General features: G+C 43.8%; 1 protein-coding gene across 26 annotated transcripts in view; it reads right to left on the reverse strand.

Moving 5' to 3' along the window:
* The window catches only part of ARNT2 (aryl hydrocarbon receptor nuclear translocator 2), a 173040-nt gene that overhangs the window by 50898 nt on the left and 99510 nt on the right, over nt 1-22632 (reverse strand). For all 26 annotated transcript variants that reach the window (XR_011438359.1, XR_011438358.1, XR_011438379.1 and 23 more), the window contains 2 exons: nt 21978-22043; nt 21551-21636 (listed from right to left, as the gene is read on the reverse strand). Coding sequence is in view for 15 of the 26 variants with exons in the window: in XM_070266198.1 (XP_070122299.1) it covers nt 21551-21636; nt 21978-22043 (152 nt within the window). In the remaining 11 variants the exon portion in view is untranslated. The remainder of the gene's footprint in view (nt 1-21550; nt 21637-21977; nt 22044-22632) is intronic.

Raw genomic sequence — 22632 nt, forward strand, 5'->3', positions numbered from 1 at the left:
AGCAGATCACTATCACTAGAAATTCTAAAAACCATCTTTAAGGCAGAAGAGATATAACACCAGATGAAAATATGGATCCACACAAAGGAAGAAAACCACTGGAAATGGTAACTATGAGTAAATATATAAGGTTATTTTCTTATTAAGTAAATCAGTAACATAAAGGCCAGGAGGAGAGAAACAGATGGATACTGCTGTGAGATTCTTACGCTGTATGTGAAGTGGTACAATATTGCTTGAAGATAGACTGTGGCACGTTAAAGATGCATAGGGTAAGCCCTAAAGCCACCATTAAGATACCAAAACAGTCACAGCTAACAACAAAGAAAATAAAATGAAATCATAAAAAGATTCCAAAAGAAGGCAGACAAAGAGGAAAAAGAGAACAAAGAACAAATGGGAAAACAGAAAACAACATATATGAACCATATCAATAATCACATTAAATATAAATGGTCTAAATGCCCCAATTAAAAGGCCAAGTTTGTCTGATGGGATAAAAAAGATTGGATCAATGTGACACCTCGACATCCAGCTCAGGAGAGGGCATCACATGCTACAATGCTCACGAGTGGTACAGTATCTGCTGTCAATGCCTGGAGTTCCAAAAATCATTTGTGAAGGTAGAGTGTTAGAAGATTTGATGCAGTGACTCATGTCCTCATCCATGGATTTGTTCGTGCCTGCCTTGATAAACAGCCGTATTTAAGAGAAGGCGGAAGGAGGCACAGCAAGGAAGGAATTGTCCCATTCACTCTTTAATCCTTACTTTCCCCCACCCTCGTCTCCTTCCTCCATCGATTTTGGCTGTCCATGGTCAAAGTCTCTAGGGGCCACTTGACTCATACCATCCTTCAGGTTCCATGGACTGAACCTAGTTCAAATCTTAGTATTTCCTGCAACTGGCCAAGCAAGTGTCTTGGTTGAGGTTCATCCCAATGCAAAGCCTGAGACCAGGCCTTCAGGAGGTGGGCTAAGGAAGAAGAGGGGGAAAAATGAGGGAAGAGAAACAGAAAAGGAAGAAAAGCCAAGATCAGGGTTATCTCCACCACACTCTGGGCTTTGCCCACAATGGGGCCAAATGCGATCGCTTTCAGGGAAGTGCCTGGCGCCGAAAATAGAAAGAAACCACATCTTGACATGGGATGCTGTCAGCCGAGGTGAGTCTGAGCTCACAGTTCGTTTGCTAATTCATTCTTCATCCAACAAGTGTTGATTGAGAACTTTTGCCGATTTTCTGAAAATAGCCACAAATTCTCTTTATATATCTTCCATCAAGAGTTGAAGGTAGGTTCCCTTCTGACGACTTTGACTAATAAAACACAGTGGAAGTGACACTGTGTGACTTTTAGACAAGTGGCCCCATCCATTATGGGCAGAGATCCTTAGTGACCCCTGTCTGAATTCCTAACCCACAGAATCTGTGAGTCTAATAAAATGGTGGTGGTTTTATGCCAATCAATAAAATAAAATAAAATGAAATAAAATAACTTCCAATTAGAAGGTGCGTCAGCCTAGAAGTGCAGAGGAAGAGACTTGACAGGGCCCTGAGAAACCAGTCCTTTAAGAGCATAAACAGGCTCGCTTGTAAGAATGCATTTTAACCAACCAAGTAAAATAATGTGAAAATGATCCCTTGGCTTTGCAGAAGTGAAGTGGAAAAGTTGCAACCTATTAAATAAATAGCTTTGGCTATTTAATGTGGGCAAGTAATCTGTAGTTGCGAATGAGATCCAAGCGTGTGTTTGTGAAATTTCCAGGAAATCGTCAGTAAACCCAAATTTCCTTAAAGGACTGAGTTCTTTATGTGCCTACGGCGAAGGTTCTCCTCAGGACACTGGGCTCAGCTTCCCCATGGAAGGGAGGGCATCTAAGCCAGCAGGCCAAACATTTGTACAGGCAGCCCTGACACAATGCCCCACGAGCAGCTGCCAGGATCGAACTGCCAGTGAACCCGTGATCATTGCCACTCAGACTACCAGTGTCCCGAGGTGGCTGGGAGTGACTGGGGAAGGCAGGGGAGTGCTCCATCATTAACAGAAGGAAAGGATTGAGGACCGAGCTCTCACATGCTGTTCTGTGTAATGCCTCTGACAGGGCAGTACCATGCAATCTTCAGATTATCATCCGGATATTGGATTTTCTGTATTTTCCAAATGTGGCTTGTGCAATATTCTCAAGTAATACATGATCTTAAAAAAGGGTTTTGACTCTCGGTACTCAGCAATAAAAAGACAAATACTCCCAATGAAAAAATGGGCAAAGGATCTGAATATGACTCCAAAGAAGATATATAAATGGCCAATAAGCACATGAAAAGATGTACAACGTCATTAGTCATTAGGGAATTGCAAATCAAAACCACAATGAGATACCACTTCACACCCATTAGGATGGTTATAATAAAAGAAAAGATGGTGAAGATGTGGAGAAATTGGAACTCTCATATACTGCTGGTGGGAATGTAAAATGGTAGTTACTTTGGAAAACAGCCTGGCAGTTCCTCATGAGGTTACACATTGAGCTACCATATAACTCAGCAATTCCACTCCTAGGTACACAACCAAGAGAGACAAAAACATCTGTCCGCGCAAAAACTTAGACATAAATGTTCACAGCAACACTGACAATAGCCAAAAAGCGGAAACAACTCTAATGTCTATTAACTGATAAATGGATAAACAAAATATGGCAAATCCATACAATGGAATATTATTCAGCAACAAAAAGGAAATACTGATATTGCAACATGGATGAGCCTTGACCACATCATGCTAAGTAAAAGAAGTTAGCCACCAAAGGTCACATTTTGCATGAGTCTATTTACATGAAATGTCCAGAATAGGCAAGTCCATAGATACAGAAAGTAGATTAGTGGTTGCCTAGAACTGGGAGGAAATGGGGAGTAACTGCTAATGGATATGGAGTTTTTTGGGAGTGATGAAAATACTCCTAAATTGATTTTGGTGATAGCTGCAAAACTACATGAATATACCAAAAACCATTGAATTGTACACTTTAAACAGTGAGTTTTATATTACATGGATTATATCTCAATAAAGCTGGTATATAAAAAAATTATTTAAAAAAAGAGGTAGAATTGAAGAGAGTAAAAAGCCAATGATAAATCCCACAAAAGAATATCAAAGGGACGTTTTGGTTATTTCTGTCCAGTCTTTTTGCTGCAAATTTAGAAACTATAGAAAAATACAAGGATGAATTAATTAATTACTTAAAATTAACCTTAACTATGATAATATCCTTTATGCCCTTTACTGTGTGTGTATGTACGTAATTGTCTGTTTTCTTACACTGTTCTGTAACCTGCTTTGGAAACTTTCTAACTTCTTGGGAAAATCTTTCAACGTGCTAAAACATCTGTTTTTCATTTTCCTCTGTATGGATGCACCATGACTTGTCTGACACTCTCTCTCCAAAACTTAGCCATTTCGTTTTCCCCCAGTTTTTCACCCATATAAGTAATATAATTATATGCATCCTCTTAGACAAAATCTTTGAGCATATCAGTGATTTCTTTAGCACGAAATTCCTAGAAGTGAAATTGCTGGATCAAAGAGCATAAACAGTGTTCTGTTTTTGGTTATATTTGCTTTTCTTCGATTTTATTTGAATACAGATTTGTTTTCCATTTGTTCTTTTATGGAGAGCCTGTAGATGTTTTTGCCATATAAAAGATCTGTTTGGGGTTTTTTTCCTCAGGAATTTTTAAACTCTGATTATATATTAAGAATATATATGTGTCTCATAAAAGTTACCTTTTATGTTTGTGTTCTCTAAAGTGTTTATTTTTACATAGAGTATTATTAAGGTATAGACAATCAAAACTGTATTTTCATATAGTACTTTTAAAGTTTCATATTTATCTTTAGTAAATCTGACACTTATTTTCCATATGCTACACTTCATGTTTTTCCCAATAATGAGTCAGTTCTCCTGAAACTATGTACTGACTAATTTTTCCCTTTTCCACTCACTGAAAATGTTTCCTTCATCACACAGCACATTTCTGAAGAGACCTGGGTCTGTTTTAGGTCTTTTCCGTTTGTTCAATAATTTGGTTTGTGAATTCACTTATCACATCTTAATTATTAAGGCTTTAACTTACATATTTTCATGTCTAGTGAGGCAATTCCTCCCCAGTAGCCTGTTCGTCAAAATTTTATTAGCTATTTTTATCTTTATATGTCCATTTGAATTTCAGAATGAATTTTCATTAAAAAAGTTCCATTGGGGCAATTTTATTGAAATTGTATCAAATTTGTAGATTGGTTTGGAACAAACTGAAATCTTTATAATACTAAATCTTCATATCGAAGAATATACGTGACCCACAGGTGCCAATCTTTAAAACAAACAAACAAACAAACAAAACAAAGCAGTACGCTTTCCATCCCCTCCTCTGTCTGGAAGCGTTTAAATGATTTGCTCATAAAACCTCTGGGCCTGCACCATTTAGAGCAGTTCTTTGTCAGCTTTTTCAATTTCCTGGCTACCTTTGATCTTTTCTCATTTTAAGAAACCTTTCTTGGACTCAAATTTGGTTATATATTTTCCCAGAGAGTAGCTTTCTTCCCCAAGATTTTAACATGCACAAATCTAAATTATGCACACTATTTGTTTATGTTTTTAAACTTTCTGTGATAACTCTCTTCACTGTTAATATGCATTTTTTCATTTTTTAAAAAAAAATTAGAATTAGACTTATAGAGGTTTTCTCTTTTACAAGTCTTGATGAAGAACTATTTATCAATACAATAATACTTTTGTTTTCTAATTTAATTTTTCTCTTTTTAATTTTTTCCTGAATTCCATCTTCTTCATTTGCTCATAGTATTTTGTTGTTCTATGTTCATAAGTTAAATAAGTCCTATTTTCATAAGCTAAATTCCTAATTCATATGTTAAATTCCTAGTTTTCTCACATTTAATAATAAATGTATTTCAAGCCACAAGTTTCCTCTAAACACTGTTTTGTTTTGGCACACCCCCAAGCCTTGCTATGGAGTGGGACCATAGCCGTGAATTACAAAATAGTCTGCAGTTAGAGTTTAGTTTTGATTTCCATCCTTCACCAAAAGTTACAGGATAGGTTCCTTTGTGCAAATAGTTGATGTCCCTTTTTATAAGGACACCAGTCACACTGGTTTTGGGGCCCAAGTGCTTCAGTATGACCTCATCTTATGACATCTGCGAGGACCCTATGTCCAAATGAGATCACATTCTGAACTACTATGGGTTAGGACCTCAACATAGGGTTTGGGTGGACATAATTTGACCCACAACACCTTCTGCGAATACTCTACGTTTATTCCTGCCCTCCCTAGCAGGTTAGCCACAAACGCAGGACCAAGAGCACCCTCACTGTACCCGGGACAAGCATTGCTGTGGATCACGCCACATCTTCCCACTAACTATAGAAGCAGACCCAAAACAGCTCCTCAAAGTGGGCCATAAAAGAAAACCCATTCGCTATTTCTGTTTTCTTACTTAGTGTTTTATTATAAAGCTGAATAAATTCTTTCAATAATAATGATTAAATAAAAATTTTAGATAGTGATATTGGTAAGCCTGGGTCCCTTCCGGGCAGGTACTGCAGAGTGCATTACTGGGAGATGAAAGAGAGATTTAGTCACCAAACATTCACCAGGCCCCCTGCCACGTTCTGACCCTGTGCTCAGTAGCTTAAATAATACAGAAACACGTATGACATGGTCCTTGCGTTCCAGGAGCACCGGAGAAGCAGGGGAGACACACAGATGCAAAAAAGCTATGATAAAAAGTACAAGGTACACAAATAAAGTGGCTGGAGAGTTGTTGACAGAATATTGGTGAAGGCTTTCTGGAGAAGGATTCGTCGGAACTGGGCGTGTGCGTTCGGTGAGACCAGTGGAGATGGGAAAGGCGGCTCTGGGGACGGCAGCAGGGGAAGGAGGGCGCAGCGTGGTGACATGGTGGGTCTGGCACAGTTACACACACGTCAAGGCTCTGAGCACCCAGGCAATCAGGGCAGAGGCTCCAAATAATTGTCTGCCATGTGAGATAAAAGCCTAAACACGCACCTCAGCCATCTGGAAATTGCCCATTCATCAGTCTCAGCTAACCAGAACAAGGTCTCCACGGAACCCCAAGATGGTCTCGAAGGCCGTCACACCAGCCTGGGCACTTCACTTGTGGAAAAGGCTGTCAGTTCCCAACTCAGAACCTACTTTATTCCCTTTCACCCGCAATACCAACAAGGTGTGCTGTTTGCTTGTCTAGACCAGGAAGGATGAGAAACAGCAATTTGTGATGGGATGGGGTTGGTACAAAAATGGGCACCTGGAAAGAAACGAGAGTCAGCCACCAGCAGGTGGATTTGAGGACAGCGAGTACTCATAGGGCATAAAAAGAAACAAACTACCACCAAAACAACCAACAGAGCAACAACAGCTGCAGGGGAGGCAGCAGGGGCTGAGAAGCCTTGCTGACATCTTTGACTAGTTCTTTTAATTCCTGTCCAGCCCTGGAGCTTTGTCACGAGAGCTCTGAATCAGCAGGGAAGGACCAGAGCACGTTCCCCATCCCTCATTTAAGCAGATAAAAAATTCTGTGTGATGAAAGACAATGCAAACAAAATCAGAAGATAAACGACAGGCTAGAAGAAAACAAAGTGTTCACATGCATAATGTTACAAAGACCTCCTTTAAGTAAATAAGAAAAGCATCAAAGCCCCACAGGAAAAGGGGCATATACCATGAATGAGCAATTCACAGGGAAATGAAAATAGTCACACCCAGGAAAGATGCTTAACTAGTCACGGGGGAGAAAATCCAATTTAAAATATGTCATTTTCCCACCAAAATTATCAGATTGGCAAAACTTACAAAAGAAGGAAAACATCCGGAGTTGGTAGGAGTGTGGGAAAATGGCCACACACGCATCCCGCCTGGCAGTGTAATTTGGTAGGACGTATTACAATGTGCTTGTGTCATCTTTATACCCCCTCTGAGACTTTCCTGCAGAAACACCAGCACTCATGGGGGAAGAATCGCATGCAAGGACATCCACTGCAGTGTCCTTCGCCAGAGCCCCAAACTGAAAATAATCTTAATGTTCTCACCTGGGGAGTGGCTGATGGAATATTATGCAGCCACTTAAAAGAATAAAGTAGCCCCTATATGCACTTACTTGCAGATGAGTCTATGACAGCCTTGATAAGCTAAAAATAACCAGGCTGTGTAATAAAATACACAACATGAGCTCCGTTTTTTTAAAATAGAAAAAGTCTAGAATAAGAAGCACTTGAGTGTCACCAATAGGTTCGTGGGGGTAGGACCAAGGGAGGAGAGAAGTTTACTTGTTGGTTCATAAACTTTTAAAAATTTTTTAAAAATTGGTTAAGGGTGAATTTTACTTTACTTTTCCAAGATTTTATAGATCTTGATTTCTTTAATGAAGATGGGCTATTTTCATAATAATTTTTTTCTTTAAGATTTTATTTTTCCTTTTCTCCCCAAAGCCCCCCGGTACATAGTTGTATATTTTAGTTGTGGGTCCTTCTAGTTGTGGCATGTGGATTGCCACTTCAGCATGGCTTGATGAGCGATGCCATGTCCACACCCAGGATCCGAACCAGCAAAACCCTGGGCCGCTGAAGTGGAGCACACGAACTTAACCACTCGGCCATGGGGTCGGCCCCCTGTAATAATTTCTAAAAGATGATAGGAAGAAAAAGGCTGGCACATGATGTCTTGGTACTTAAGGTGGCTCCACATACCTGGAAATTTTCCTGGGCTGCACTTCATTCCCCAGCAATGCCAGAAACAGGAGCATGGTGTGCTTAACTTCCGACTTTAGAACTCTGCCCCTTGATCACCAAAGTAAGGGGAAAACATGCCCGACAATGGTAGAAGTTTAATTCTAAGACATTTGGCAGAGATGCAACATTTCTTTCCAAATTAACTGCCGCTAAACCATGAAAATTAACATGCATCTCCTTTGGCCTAAAGGGAAAGCTGTGAGTATCTTCTGTATAAACTTGGACTCAGAAGATAGAGCTTCACTTCCTGTAAACAGAGTTAGCTAATTAGGCCACACTGAGGTGTCGTGGGGATGTCAGGAGAAAGGAATGAGGGGGTACAGCAGCTGCCCCTCTCTAGGCCTCCATCTCACCACCAGTAAAGACAGGAGTGGGCCACGAGGCCTCACAGGCCGTAACCGCTGTGAGGCCTGAGGCCGGGTCATCTTCCCTGACGGCAGCCGGGGGATTCCAATGGAAAGCAGTGGGCTGTTTTCCAAGGGAAGCAGAAGAACACTGTACCTCAGTCCTCGCCATGCCTTAGCTGGGTGGCTTCACTGCTCTTCTCAGCTTTCAGTTAAAGAAAGTTCATGAACAGAATGACATGCTCCATTGGCTGGCTTCTCCCCCATTTCCAGCTTCTAGAAGCTAAAAATCCCCACCAGTGCAGAACGGGCCTCTAGAAGGCAGGCTACGTCGGGCAGTCCACCTGTCACCCAGCCCTGCTTTGGTGCTATGGTCTTTCCCCAACTTTCCATCACAATACTTCTGAGTTGGGCATGCTGGGGGTTGGCTGGCACCAATCGCTCCCCCATGACTTAAAACTTTGCGACCTCAGACCTCCCCATAGCCTGTCTACCCAGGAGCCTCTGCACCCTTATTCTGCCATCATCTCTCACCAGCATAGGGGTCCTGCTACTTTCTGCTCCTTATTCTTCCCCCATGAAGAACAGCCTCTACCTACCCTTGCTCATCTTTCTCAAATTAACCAGCTCCCAAACGAGTGTCTTCTACTCAGCCCTTGGGAACTGTGTTTTTTGCAACCAAAGACCTGAGCCCTTGGCCATGTACTTCTTGCAGGTCTGTCACCTGGCTGCCTGCACGGCACCTCCCTGACTGTGCCCACCTCCCCCGCAGAGGCTGCTCCCGTCTCCAACGGCCCCTCGTCATGGACCCCTGGCCCACATCCCCAGTGCTGCCTCCACACAACCCTCCTGTTACTGGTACTCAACAGTCTCTTCTCGCAACATCTCCTCCACCACTCCTTCCTCTTCTGCCTGCCTCTCCCTGACCGTGGCCCACCCTATCGCCACTTTCATCTTGCCCAAGCACAGCCTTGACCATATTTCAAGCCCTTTTTCAAAAAACCTCAAAGGCCCCCCCGCTGGTCACCAATTTCAGGGCCATTCATTCCATCTGTGGAATGGATTCGAGTGAATACTCCCTTGAAAGCACACCTCAGAATCTGTTTGGTGAGCAGCTCATCCAGGTAAGAATCTTGACAGTGAGGAAGGGATAAATGATACGAAGGGTGAGCATTTTTGTTAGGACAAGATCACTTTCTGCTACAGGTTGGCTGAGCTCTCCTTCCTGTGTCTCCCCACAGTTTACTGTAGGGCACTAAAAAGCCATGATGGGGTCTTTTAGAAAGCAGTCTGTGCTCTCGCACACGGAGCGAGAAGACATTTGTGTCCTTTGGAGAGAAGTTCTCAGAGCACACCAGCTGAGCTCTGTGAGTTTCCTCTTGATAAAGGAAGGCACAATTTCCTTTATATCTGAAATGGTGGTAACAAGATTTTCTCTGGATGTCGGGACACAGACTGCCACTATGGAGGTTTCCCAAGGAGTGCATCTTGTGACAAAATGGGGTCCAGGAAAGAATGTTTTAAAGGGAAAACGGCCATCGTGCCTGGCAGTGACATCGATGGATGGAGAAGAGTGGCTTGACAGTGATTCAGGGCTCTGAGTGACCCAGGGAGTCTTGCATCCATCTTTTACTGACCACAAAGCTGTCCGCTTCTCTAAGCTTTGGGAAATGGGAATAATAATAGTTACGATCTGTGAAGTGGGAACTATCATAGCTCCTGCCCCACAGGGCTGCTGTGGGCATCGGATGAGAAATGTCTATCAAACACTTAGCACAGGGCCTGGCCCTGGAGCTCGGTACGTCCAGTTCTTGTTTTCAGTGTCACGTTGAAAGTGCCGTCCCCGTGCTGGTCAACAGAGGTGGGGCCCTCCCACCACTGAGCTGGCCTCGTGGGAGCTGAGCTCTGCCTGGCTGTGGGCTTCCAGGGGAGGGTCGCGCTGTGGTCAAGGGCAGGGGAGAGACTCGGGGTCAGCGGAGATGCGGAACCGCACAGGGTTTAAGGTTCTCCCTGGACAGAAAGGACGGGCTGGCCCGAGGTGCCGCTCAGGGTTCTCTGTGCTCTGACATTCTGTGGGTCCAAACCCCAGGTCAGAGATCAGCCATGCGATGTCCCACTTTCTGTGCACCTACTACGTGCCAGGCACTGTGGTACAGACTAGAGATGGAGTGGCACCCGGGCCCCAGTTTCTCCTCTCAGGGAGTTCACCTGCTGGCGGGGGAAACACACAGGCAGGTCACCACAACGCCACATGGTAAGAGTTATAACAGAGAGAACACGCTCCTTTGAGCAGGGATGCAGCCACGGCTGCTGCCAGGGCCGGGAGGAACAGCGACAAGAGGGAACGCCTCCCGACAGGAGCTGCAACTTTATCAGAGCGATTTTTAAAAGGAACAGGATAATTCTGGCCATTTTAGCAGATTTCAATGATCCCCTCATGGGGGTTTACAAGCTCGTTTTCCCCTAGGTTAAATTACTTACCTTTTTTGGAGGGGGGAAATACTCTTCAACTAATGCCAGGTCTAAATAAACCCTGAGTAATATAAACAACACACAAATGAAATGTAACTGGAAACTGCTATTTGGGCTCAAACTCAGCACTGGCCAGAAATGCCTCTTCATCTCTCTCACCAGGGGATGCATGAACCCGGTGCAAACGCTCACGGGAAGCTGGACTGTTTTTCACCAACGCTGGGTGGAGTCTGTCCCAGGATTTATTTACATCTTCACATGTGAATTAAGACTTATTTTACATTCCGCTGAAGGCCGGGGGGAAAATAGCCACCCTCTGCCGTGAGCAGTTCAGGCCACTTGTTCGCAGCACGTTTCCAAAGTATTCTCTGAGGAGTATTAATAGGCTTTAAGCAAAAATAATGTTTCTTTGGCCAAGGACATTTGGGAAACATAGTTTAAACAGAGATAAAGAGGTTTCATCACTGTGGGCTTCTCAGAGAATTTAATAGGCAACTTTGGAGCACGATTCTCTGCAAGGGGGGACACAGAATGCAAAGTTGCCCACGTTGTCGACCACGGAATCCTTTTTTTTAGGGTGCATCTCTGGGGACGTGTCATCTCGGAGGATGTCCTGGGAAACGCTGACCCTAGGGACGTTGCGTTTCAGAGTTCCTGAGCTTCAAAGCACAACTGCTGCCTTTGCCTCAAAAAAGCAAACCGAGACCATGTGCGTAACCACCTCCATCCCAAATTACCGTGGAAACGACCAGAGTCTGAGATGGAAGCCGAGTATGTCAGTACCAGAAGCTGGCGAGGCTTACCATAAACCCACTAGCAATCGTGAGAAAACTTTGAGGAGCATGCTTTGGGCAAGATGGCATTGAGGAAAGAGACATTTAAGCCACAACTCCCTGTGCAGGAAGGAAAAGGCCACTGGGGGAGCGTGTGGCAGGACCCCCAGCAGGACCCACCTACAAGCTTAGAGCTCCCGTGCCTTGAGATTAGCACAGAGCAGGGCCAAGACGCGAGGGAGAGCATATCTCGATCTCACGCCTCCTGTGAGGTGGCATGGTGGCCGAATGCCAGTGAGTCCTCTTGAGGTTGCTTGTGACTTGAGTCATCCCCACCCCCACCCCCGACTCTCAGGTACAGACAGGTGAAGCTGTGGTCAGGTAACAGTAAAGCTAAACTAGGAGCTAATCCCTCCTGTGCCCTTGTCAGGGTCTGAAAGATCTTCCTAGAACCCAGATGATCAGTGATGGAACCAGTGATCCCAACAATGGATGACCACATGGCGACCACTCTAAGGCAAGGGAAGTTGAAAAATCCACGAGCATCAGCAAATGTTCCCACTGAAGAAAGAGAGTTCCCTTATTAAGAAGAGGAGAGGGAAAATCTAAATTCAATGACTCAGTGCAACTCAAGAAGCCATAATATTTATGAAAAAGGCACAGCCTTCAGCCTTCAGCAAGGATTGAGGTCAGACGAAAAGTGTGATTGCCAAATTTCTAAAAAATTAAATGGGAATCATGAGTAGAAAATTCAGATGGAGCAATTCTCCAAGAATCTGGAAGAAAAGGATAAAGCAATTAATAGGGTGGGCAGAACCCTAAGTGGCTGGGAGAGCAGATCCAGGAAATGGACACGGAGCTTGCCGGTGAGAGAGGAGGGGGCTGGGGAGCAGCAGCAACTTGGAAAAGTCTAGACCAATGTCCACATGGTGAAGAAAGACTGCAGAGGGCCACCAGCACCAACGAAAGAAAACAGACCACGCTAGACACATCTGAGCGAAAGCCTGGGATCCTAAGGATAAACCCAAAACAACCTACGAGTGTCATGGCGGGAGAAAGGAAAAACAGCCTACCCAGAAACGAAAACCGGAAGCTGGTCTCAGACCTCCCTATGACACGAATGTCCAAGGATGATGGAGCAGTGTCCCCAGAGGCCTGAGGGGGAACCCCAGAACCCAGCAAGTCTCCATGCAGCTGAGGAAGAGCAACAGGAAGCACTTCTCCAATGCTCGAGGAATTGGGAAATGTAGTGCTCACTCACTCCTCTTGAAACTACTTAAGTTTCTGGCACTGAGACATGAAATAAAATAACGGAGGAAGCGTGATCTAGAAGGAACGAGAGGTGAGCAATGAAACCAGCGAGGCCGTCTAATTATGGGTAACGTGGTCGTGGACTTTGCAGCAGATGGCAAACCTATGTCTTGAAAGGTAGATGATATAAAAAAAGCATGACCATATATCTAGAATCTGAATTATGGCTCTAAAGCCCCAGATGCTTTCCACACTAACTGGCAGAGGGGAGGGGAGGCAATCTGGAATCTGGAGCAGTGTTTAAGCACACCGTCTCTGGAGTCGGTCTCCTTGTGTTCCAGCCCCAGGCTCCCCGCCACCAGCTGTGTGCACAGCACCGCCCCAGCCTGCAGTCTGCTTTATCCCATCATCTCACGTCTCCCCACTCTCCCCAGACACTCCGCTCTCCTCTCCACCTGCACAGCCACTGTCCTGATTCAGGCTCCACAATTTCTCCCTGGGCCACTCTTCTCTGGTCCCCTGGCCTTCAGGCCTATTCCTGTCCTTCCTCTAACTTTGATGCAACTCCCAGAATAATCTTTAAGAAGCTTCATTGGCTTTCAGTGACTCTCCATAGAATGTAGACAAGGGTCCAAACCCCCAGGCTTAGCACACAAGGTCCGGTCCCAGGATCTGACTCTACCCACCTGTCCAGCGACCTCCCCGACCAGCCATAGTGAATTACATGTGGTTCCCAGCACAGCAACTCTCCCCCACTTGGAGAAAGCAGAGTATTATGGTAAGAGCATCAGGAAGGCCTGGTTTTGAAACCCGACACTACTACTTGCAAACTGTGTGAACTGGGTTAATTACCTTGCTATTCTAATCCTTCAGTGTCTCCTCTGTAGAAGGAAGATAATAAGATAACAATAGTGCCTAGAACTCATGAGGGTGGTTGTGAAAATGAAATAGCGCAACGTACGTAAAAGACTTTTCATGGAGCCTTGCGTGTAGGGAGCGCTCCAGTGAAAACTATGATCATGATTACACCCACCTTGCCCTTGGCCACACTGTTCCCCACGCCTGGAAAGCATTTTCTCAACTAGCAAATTCCTACTTCCTATTTAGGTTTATGTTGCAGTTCAAATGTGACCCTCTCTTTGCCCGTTTGGCTTCTAGCAACTGTTGGCCACGGCGTGAAGGAGAGAGAAGCCAACCTTGACGCTCCCGGCAGACGGACCTCCCTCCTCCAGGCTCCCCACGTGTGGCTCTGCTGTGACCTCGGCCATGGCTTTGCAATGACCTGCACACCTACCTGTCTCCTCCACTGGACTGTGAACTCCTTCAGGGCAGGAACCATGCCAGACTCGCCCTAGGATCCCCAGGACCTGGCAAAGTACCTAGCCCACGGCAGGAGCTCAGAAAGTGTTTACTGAAAGAAACGGAAGGGTGGCTGTGCCTGCCTGAGAATGAGGAGGCCAGAAGACTGCCAACCGTCGATCTCCATCTCAGAAGCTACGGCCATGGTTTTGGATGTCAGAGTGAGCTCCCGAGCAGGAGACTGAGGCCTGATGTGCGGAAGAGCATGGACAGCACAGAACAGATGAGGGCTGGAGGGAGCAGGGAACCAGCCACTGCCTTGCGGGTTGGTGGCTTCAATACAGACAAGCAGCTTTAGAGATTTTCAAATGAAGGGAAAACAAACACACTATGTTCAGCAAGCAGACCGCAAGAGGTGCAGGGCTGTTGTCGATGAGCTCATGGTAGGGCTGAGCTGTCTGGTGAAGTGACAGCACTGGCCTGACCACTGCAGATTCCAGCCAAAACCCCAAAATAACCTCAGGCCTCTGGCACGCTGTGGCCAAGGCTTACTGAAAGTCTAGCAGCAAAGCGAAGAACAGCATCGGCCTCATGGATGAGGAAGCACACAGGGGCGCCAACAGCCGAGCCCCTTCCTGCCTGCAATGGTCCCGGCGGGAGGTGACCGCATCCTGGTCAACCTCCCCCTGCCCTGGGTCACATCTTGGCTCTCCTCTGCAGACACGTTGCCGGTTAATCAGAGACCTTCCACGGACAGCTAGCTGGTGAACCACGCAGATCAGACGGTGGTTCCTGGAAAAGAGGTCTCCATTACAGACACGGCTTCGAGCTCAAAGCTGAATGTCATCTGTGACATGCAAGGTGCTGGGGGGACAACGATGGGGTGGAGGCAATTAATATCTTCAGAATTTCGAAGTTTCCTTTTGACTCCGAACACACCTCACAAAACACAAAACACAAGCCGTCATGGGCGATTTCTCCTTCACCCATAGCAATTTCTTCAGAAAAAAAATCACTTGTGGGTGATGTCTTCCTTACTATGCCCAATGTAGTGGGTTTGTTCCTTTAGATGAAACAACTGAAGGATTAGACAAGGGAACTAACTGTCTCTGAGACTCTGCTCTTTCTTTTAGTTACACCCCTAAGTATTTTATATGAAACTCACGTAGTATAAAATGCTGTGAGGTTAACTGAGAAGGCCACTGTGAAACAGAAAGAGCTTCTGGAATATATCAGAATATAGTGTGATGTTTGGTTTAACATGGAGTCAGCAGGTCCCACATAGACCTCGAGGGCACAGCAAACTGCTCCAGGAATAAGCCTGGTACTGCAGGCAGTATGTCAAAGAGTCTTTTTACGAGGCCCTTGTTGGCTCCTTAAAGTTTATCTCTTCTGCTCACCTTTAGAGATTTCTAAGGTTGCCTGCAGATATTTTCAGCCATTTTCATGCTTACGAATCTTCATGCTTCCTAATCAAGCCTTGGTCTATAATTAAGGAGCTTGTGTTCATTAGCTCACAGCATTCCTCGTGAACATTTACGAGGCATCGTTCGAGCTTTAAGTGACTCGTAACTCCAGTGCTCCAATCTCACGACCTTGTAATAGGGTAAAGAGTGCCAATGACCTCATTTCAGCCACCTCATCTAGCTCAGATGACTGTCTACCATCTTAAAAGATTTCTGGGAAAGTGGATTCTATAAACGCCTTTGGAAATTCTGGTAAGAAATTCTTTCACATATCCATCCCCCAGGTCAACTATTTCTTTTGTCTAGGCAAGAGCCCCTTCCATCTTTCCTTCCTTCCTTCTCTCCTTTTTTCCATTCATCCATTTCCTTCCTTCTTTCCCTCTTTCATCCACCCATTCATCCATCCATCCAGTCTTCATAAAGTATACACTATGTGCAGGTCTGAGCTAAGCACTGGGGTGAGGAAATGAATGAAGCATGCACTCGGTCTTGAGAGATCTAAATGGGAAGCACAAAATAGTGTTATATGTGCTAAGACTGTAGTTGTCAATCAAGAAACAGAGTATTGACAGCCACAGAACAAGGAGCATCAGCTCAGGGTCCCTTGGGCATGCTATCACCATCATGTATAGGCTTGCTTTGCAGAACCTCTATCTTTATAGAAACAACTAAATACAACAACAAGACAAAACCAAAAAACAAATGAAAAGACACGATTTTTTAATTTAGTGCAAACTGGTCAATCCAGTTGTCTAAAATGCTCTTGAGAAAATTCATATTGATTTCTTAAAAACGTAATTTTCTCTGATTATGAAAGTCATGTAAAAATTTGGAAAAGACAGGAGTGAATAGAGAAGAAAAAGTAACCAATAATATAACACACAGAAATAATGATTAATACTCTATGTACAATTTTTCAATGCATAGATACACTAACCATTTATAATTTAAAAATAAAATTGAGATCATAATGCTCATGTTGCACGACCTGCTTTTCTTTTTAACACTTCTTAGCACTTTGCTTGCTTCTTAAACCCCCTTTGAAAGCATGCCTGTTACTGGTGGCCCAGCCTTCTGGCAAACAGACGGTCCATGCTTTTCTAACCAATTCTCTATCATTGAAATGTACACTAATTCAAAGTTTTCACAGTTATAAATAATGCTTAAACATGCAACACATACATGTCTCTGATTAATTCCTTAGAATGAATTCTAAAAGTACAATTTCTGTATGTCGAGGAATGCACATTTTAGGGCATTTAATACATATTGCCAAGCTATTCCACAGGTTTGTACTGATTTATATTCCTACTAGCAGTACATCAAAGTGTCCATTTTCCTGCATCTTACCAACACTGTGTATTTTGTCTTTTTTACTCTTTGCCATTTGAGGGGTAAGAGGAGACAATGTCAAATTATTTTAACTTGTGGTTCTGACCAACAGGAGACTGAATTCTTTCCACATGCTTAGTGTGTGTATGTACTTATATTTATACACATCTGTAATATCTTGTTCACATCCTTTGCTCGTCTCTCCCTTTTGAGTTAATATTTGCCTTTTGGTAACTTTCCTCTTTTGGTCCAAATTGTGCCTTCTGGAACTATCCAAAGTAAGACTAATTCCTCCTTTCTATGACACCCCCTCAAATACTTAAAGACAGAACTCATGTCTCGCTTTCTCCAAGATAAACACCCCCGGCGCCCTCAACCATTTGTCATGTGGCCAGGTTTCAAGGGCAGTCATTAAAGACTTCATGCATCTTAAGGCCTGCTGCCCTGTCACCCCGCACACATGGACACTCACAGGTACAGAACCACACGCGACTCCAGACAAGCCCGCCTGGAGCGTCTTCACAGACTCTCTGGACGCAGTTACCTGCTGCACCTTGGGCCTCAGCCTCCCTGCTCCCGCTCATCCACAAGGATGCTACGAGTCAGACTCAGGATGACCATGGCATTTCTTGCATGATACTGTAGGCCTGGAGCCCAAGTAAAATGGTAAGCAAGAGAGCACTTTGAGGCCCGAAACAGGAAGAGGAATTTGCCCGGAACAATGAGAATGCTTAATTCAAATGAGGAAAGCATTAAGAAGATGGTTGGCTTGGAACGGGGTCCCAGAGGCTGAATTTGGCAGCACCATCCAGCACTGTTACTGGGCCTCCTCCAGCAAGCCTCTCCTGATGCCGGGCAGGTTAGGGACCCCTCCTCTGTCCCCAGGGCTGACTCTCCTGTGGTCATCTGCGTACGTGTTGGTCCTTCACCAACACGCTTTTGTGCTCTCTGAGGGATGAGCCTCTGTCTAGTGCCCTGAGGGTCCTGCTCAACCTCTGGCCCATGTTAGGCTGTCACGCGTGGCCAGTGAACTGAGCCACTGCGGGAAACCTCTCCAGGCTGTCCACACCCCTCTGCTCTTATCTGCCTCTCATCAAACAACCTTCTAATACAAATGCAGCTTCTCAAGTACTTCAGAACCTGCAGGTTTCCTGGACAATGAACTTGAGTATCCATTCCAGTGACAGGAAACCCCAAGGCATTACGGAACTGCACCCGTTAAAACGTCAGCTTCTGAGAACTCATTCACACTCCCTGGGCCCCATCAGTCCTAGAGCTACTGAAGGGACTGCTTCTGGATCTACAAAGCTGAGTCCAGGCTCTGCGCACCGTGAGGGCATCGCCGCCTCATGGGATCCTGTCTTCCGAGTCTAGCTGGGGCCTTTAGGCAAGCAAGACCCCGATGATTTTGTGTATTATGGTTTAAGTAGAAAAAATATGTAAATTAAAAAATATATATATAGACACACACACAGCAAACATTAAAAACAGCCAGCTTCTAAAAAAAAAAACAGCCAGCTCCTAGCAAAATTAACATACAACCTCACACTAAAGGCCTATTTACTTCAGTTCCTATTATCTGGCCATCATATCTGGATTTCGACAAAGATTTACAAGGCATGCTGAAAGGCAAGAAAAAGTACGTCCTAAAGAGTCAAAGCAAGCAGCAGAGCCAGATTCTGATATGACACAGATTTCGAAATTACTAGACAGGGAAGTTAAAATAACTATGATTAATATGTGAAGAGCTCTAATGGAAGAAGTAGACAATAGCAAGCACAGATGGGAAATGCAAGCAGAGAGATGGAAATTCTAAGAGACAATCGAAGGGAAATGCTAGAAATAAAAAAAAATTTTTACAGAAGTGAAGACTGCCTTTGACAGAGTCATCAGCAGACTGGACACGGCTGGGAAAGAGTCAATGAGCTTGAAGACAGGTCAGGTGAAACCTCCAAAACTGAAATGCGAAGAGAACAAAGAAGGAAAAAATCCAGAACAGAATACCCCAAAACCACAGCACAATTTCAAAAGATATAACCTATGTGTAGTTGGAATACCAAAAGGAGAAGAAAGAAAATGGAGCAAAAGAAATATCTGAAAAAATAATGGCAAGGAATTTTTAAAAATTAATGACACCAAACCACAGACCCAGGAAGCTCAGAGAATATCAAGCAGTGTAAACAACCATAAAACAAAACAAAACAAACTACACTGAGGCAACTCATATTCAAACTGCAGAAAAACCAAAGACAAGGAGGAAAACCTTGAAAAAAGTCCCACACTACCTACAGAAGAACATGGATAGGAATTACGTGGGCTTCTCACAAGAAACCATGCAAACAAGGAGAGTGGAGTGAATATTCAAAGTGTTGAAAGAAAATAACCACCAACCTAAAATTCTACATCCAGTGAAGTTATCCTTCAAATGTGAAGGAGAAATAATGATTTTCTATGAAAAAAAAAAAAGGAGGGAATTTGTCACTAGCAGAGCTGTCCTGCAAGAAATGTTAAAAGTTCTTCAGGAAGAAGGAAATGATATAAGTCAGAAACTCAGATCTACATAAAGAAAGGAAGAGAATCAGAGAAGGAATAAATTAAGGTAAAATAAAATATATTAAAATAAATATATATTTTATGTATTTTTATAGATATATAATATACATAAAATATTATAAAATACTTTATTATTCTTAATTGAGCTAAAAAACTTTTGTTTGCTCAAAATAATAATAGCAACAATGTATTGGATGGTGATAGCATATGGATAAGTGCAATGAATGAGAGCAATATTAGAAGAGATGGGAAGGAGGAAGGAAGGCAAACTTAGTTATAAGGTACTCGCACTACATATGAAGTGGTATGACATTATTTGAAAGTGGATTTATGTTAGTTGTAAATGTATATTTCAAACTGAGGGCAAATAATAAAGATATTTTTAAAGAAATATAATTGATATGCTAACAGAAGAGAGAAAAAGAAATCATACAAAATTCTCAGTGAAAACTAGAGAAGGCAGAAAGAGGAGGGAGACAAAAAGAAACAAAGGATAAGTACAATGAACAGAAAACATGCTAGGTATTAATCAAACTATGTCAATAATTACATTAAATGTGAATGGTTTAAATACACCAATTAAAAGACAGAGACTATCGGGGTGGATAAAAACTACACACCCAACTACATGTTGTCCATAAGAAACTCTCTTTAGATATAAAGACACAGTTAGGTTAAAGGGAAAAGGATAGAGAAAGGCATACTATGCTAACACTAACCAAAAGAAAGCCAGAGTAGTCATATTAATTTCAGACAAAGCAGAATTCAGAGCAAGCAAAATTATTAGGGACAAAGAAGGGTATTGATAATGACAAAGGGGTCAACTCTCCAAGACATAAAAACCCTCAAGATGTATGAGCCAAACAACAAAGCATCAACATATGTGAGCAAAAATGGATAAAACTGTAAGGAGAAATAGGCAAATCCACTATTACAGTTAGAGACCTCAACATCCTTCTTTCAGTAATCGATACAGCAAGCAGGTAAATAATAAGCGCACAGTCCTTCAGAGCACTATCCATCAGTTTGACCTAATTGACACCCAGAGAATACTGCCTCCAACAACAGCAGAATACACATCGCTCTCAAGCTGACATGGAACATTCAGTGATACAGACCACTCTCTGGGCCATAAAGTGTACATCAGTGATTTAACACTATATATTCTTTTGTTTAGTAATTGATTTATTGAGATGTAATTCACACACCACAAACTTTGCCTCTTAAAGCGTACAACTCAGTGGTTTTTAGTAGATTTGTAGAGCTGTGCAACTATCACCACTATCGAATTTTAGAACGTTTTTGTCACCTCAAAAACCCATAGCAATTCCATTATAGGGTAACGCCCTGTACCCATTAGCAGTCACCCTTCATTTTTCCCTCCTCTGGTACCGGGAAACCACAAATCGACTTTCCATCTCAATGGATTTGCCTATTCTAGAATTTTTAACCTAAATAAAATGATATAACGTGGCCTTTTGTGTCTGACTTCTTCCACTTGGCATGACGTTTTCAGGGTTCACTCATATTATAACATGAATCAATACTTCATTGCTTTTTACTGCTGAATAATATTTCCTTTTACAGAGATACCATTTTTTATTTATCCATTCATCAGCTGATGTACACATTTGGGGTGTTTCCGCTTTTTGGCCACTATGAATCATGCTGCGATGAACATTCACGTACAAGCTTCTTTGTGGACACGTGCTTTCAATTCTCTGGAGTATATACCTGGGTGTGAAACTGCAGAGTCATATGGTAACTTTATGTTCAACCTCTTGAGGAACTGTCAGCCTGTTTTCCAAAGCAGGTACATAACTGACATCACCACCAGCAATATATGAGGGTCCCCACTGCTCCACATCCTCACCAAGGCTTGCTATTGTCTGTCTATCGTAGCCATCCTGGTGAGAGGAAGAGCTGCCTCCTTGTGGTTTTGATTTGCGTTTCTCTAATGATTTAGAGGCAACTCTCATTTCAAACGTCTCTGACTTTATGGGGTGCTCTGGCTGACCGCTGAAATGGCTTGCTGAGGCTCCATCACCTTTGTAGGATCACTGTTTTTAGAAATCTTTGTCTCAAGGACTTTTTCCAGTGACAAAGATCATTGCATTCTAAGCACAAAGGAAAGTCAGAATATCTTGCCGCCTCTTTCCACAAGGACACACTTCTAACAGGATGCCTCGGTGAGTGAGAACAGCATCCAAACCCTTGGGAATAAACACGCGGGCTATCTTACCTGCGGGAGGCCAAGCTTTGATGTATCCCGTGCAGTGGACCACAGCGTACTGGGCTTCTCCCTCTTTGACAGGGCCAAGGCCATTCCTAAAGAAAGAACATCTGTGAGATGGCTTTCAGCATCCGGGCGTGAGACAAGGATGTCGATGACTACTTTGGCATCTAAGCTACTGGCCTCACGGGTTTGCCTTGTGGTTTTGAATCTTGACTTCTCACCATCCTGTTTTCCCTCCTACACGGTCTGAAAGTCCAAAATAAATTCCACCCAACTCCTTGTTCCCATCTCAGCCACTGCGACCCTGATGGATGGGCCTCCTGGTTCTCTCTACACTTAGGCCCCTCTTGAAGTTCACCTACTCCTTAGCTCAGTGCCTTTAAGCCACCTACCAGCACAGCCCCAGAAACATGCATCAGAAAGGCCCACTGACCTGAACCTTTTCCTCATGGTGGTTATTCTGTTTAGAGGAAGGTGATCCAAAGGAGCATTTCCACACCTAAGATTTGATAAACATATTAGAATGAGTGAAGATCTAGGTAAGTTTATAGAATATATAGGAGCCCGACAGCCAACTTCCTCCCAAAGTACACAAGCAGGCTTGCATGCTTTTGAGGTTTTTTTTTTTTTCTTGCTGAGGAAGATTCGCCCTGAGCTAACATCTGTGGCAATCTTCCTGTAGTTTGTATGCGGGTCACCGCCACAGCATAGCTGCTGATGAGTGGTTTAGGTCCACACCCAGGAACTGAACCTGGACCACTGAAGTGGAGCACACGGGACTTAACCACTAGGGCACGGGGCTGGCCTGCATGCCTTTGAGTTTTGATTGTCACCGAAGGCAAGAGGAATGTGACCCCCTTCGCAATGCACACCGAAACTGCTTTGGCGTCCAGCCCAGAAGCTGGAGGCCTACAGAAGGACTCTAGGAGAAGCCTGGCCATGCTCAGTACTGCAGATAATTTGAGTAACTGGGTGGCTTTAAGGAAACACAGGAAGAAGGTGATGACCCGGGATGAAGGTCTCTTCAGGCCTGAGCAGAGACATCAACTCAAAACAGATGCTGATGAACAGAACCATCTTCTCAGGCT

Source organism: Equus caballus, chromosome 1, assembly GCF_041296265.1.
Source record: "Equus caballus isolate H_3958 breed thoroughbred chromosome 1, TB-T2T, whole genome shotgun sequence".
Lineage (NCBI taxonomy): Eukaryota > Metazoa > Chordata > Mammalia > Perissodactyla > Equidae > Equus > Equus caballus.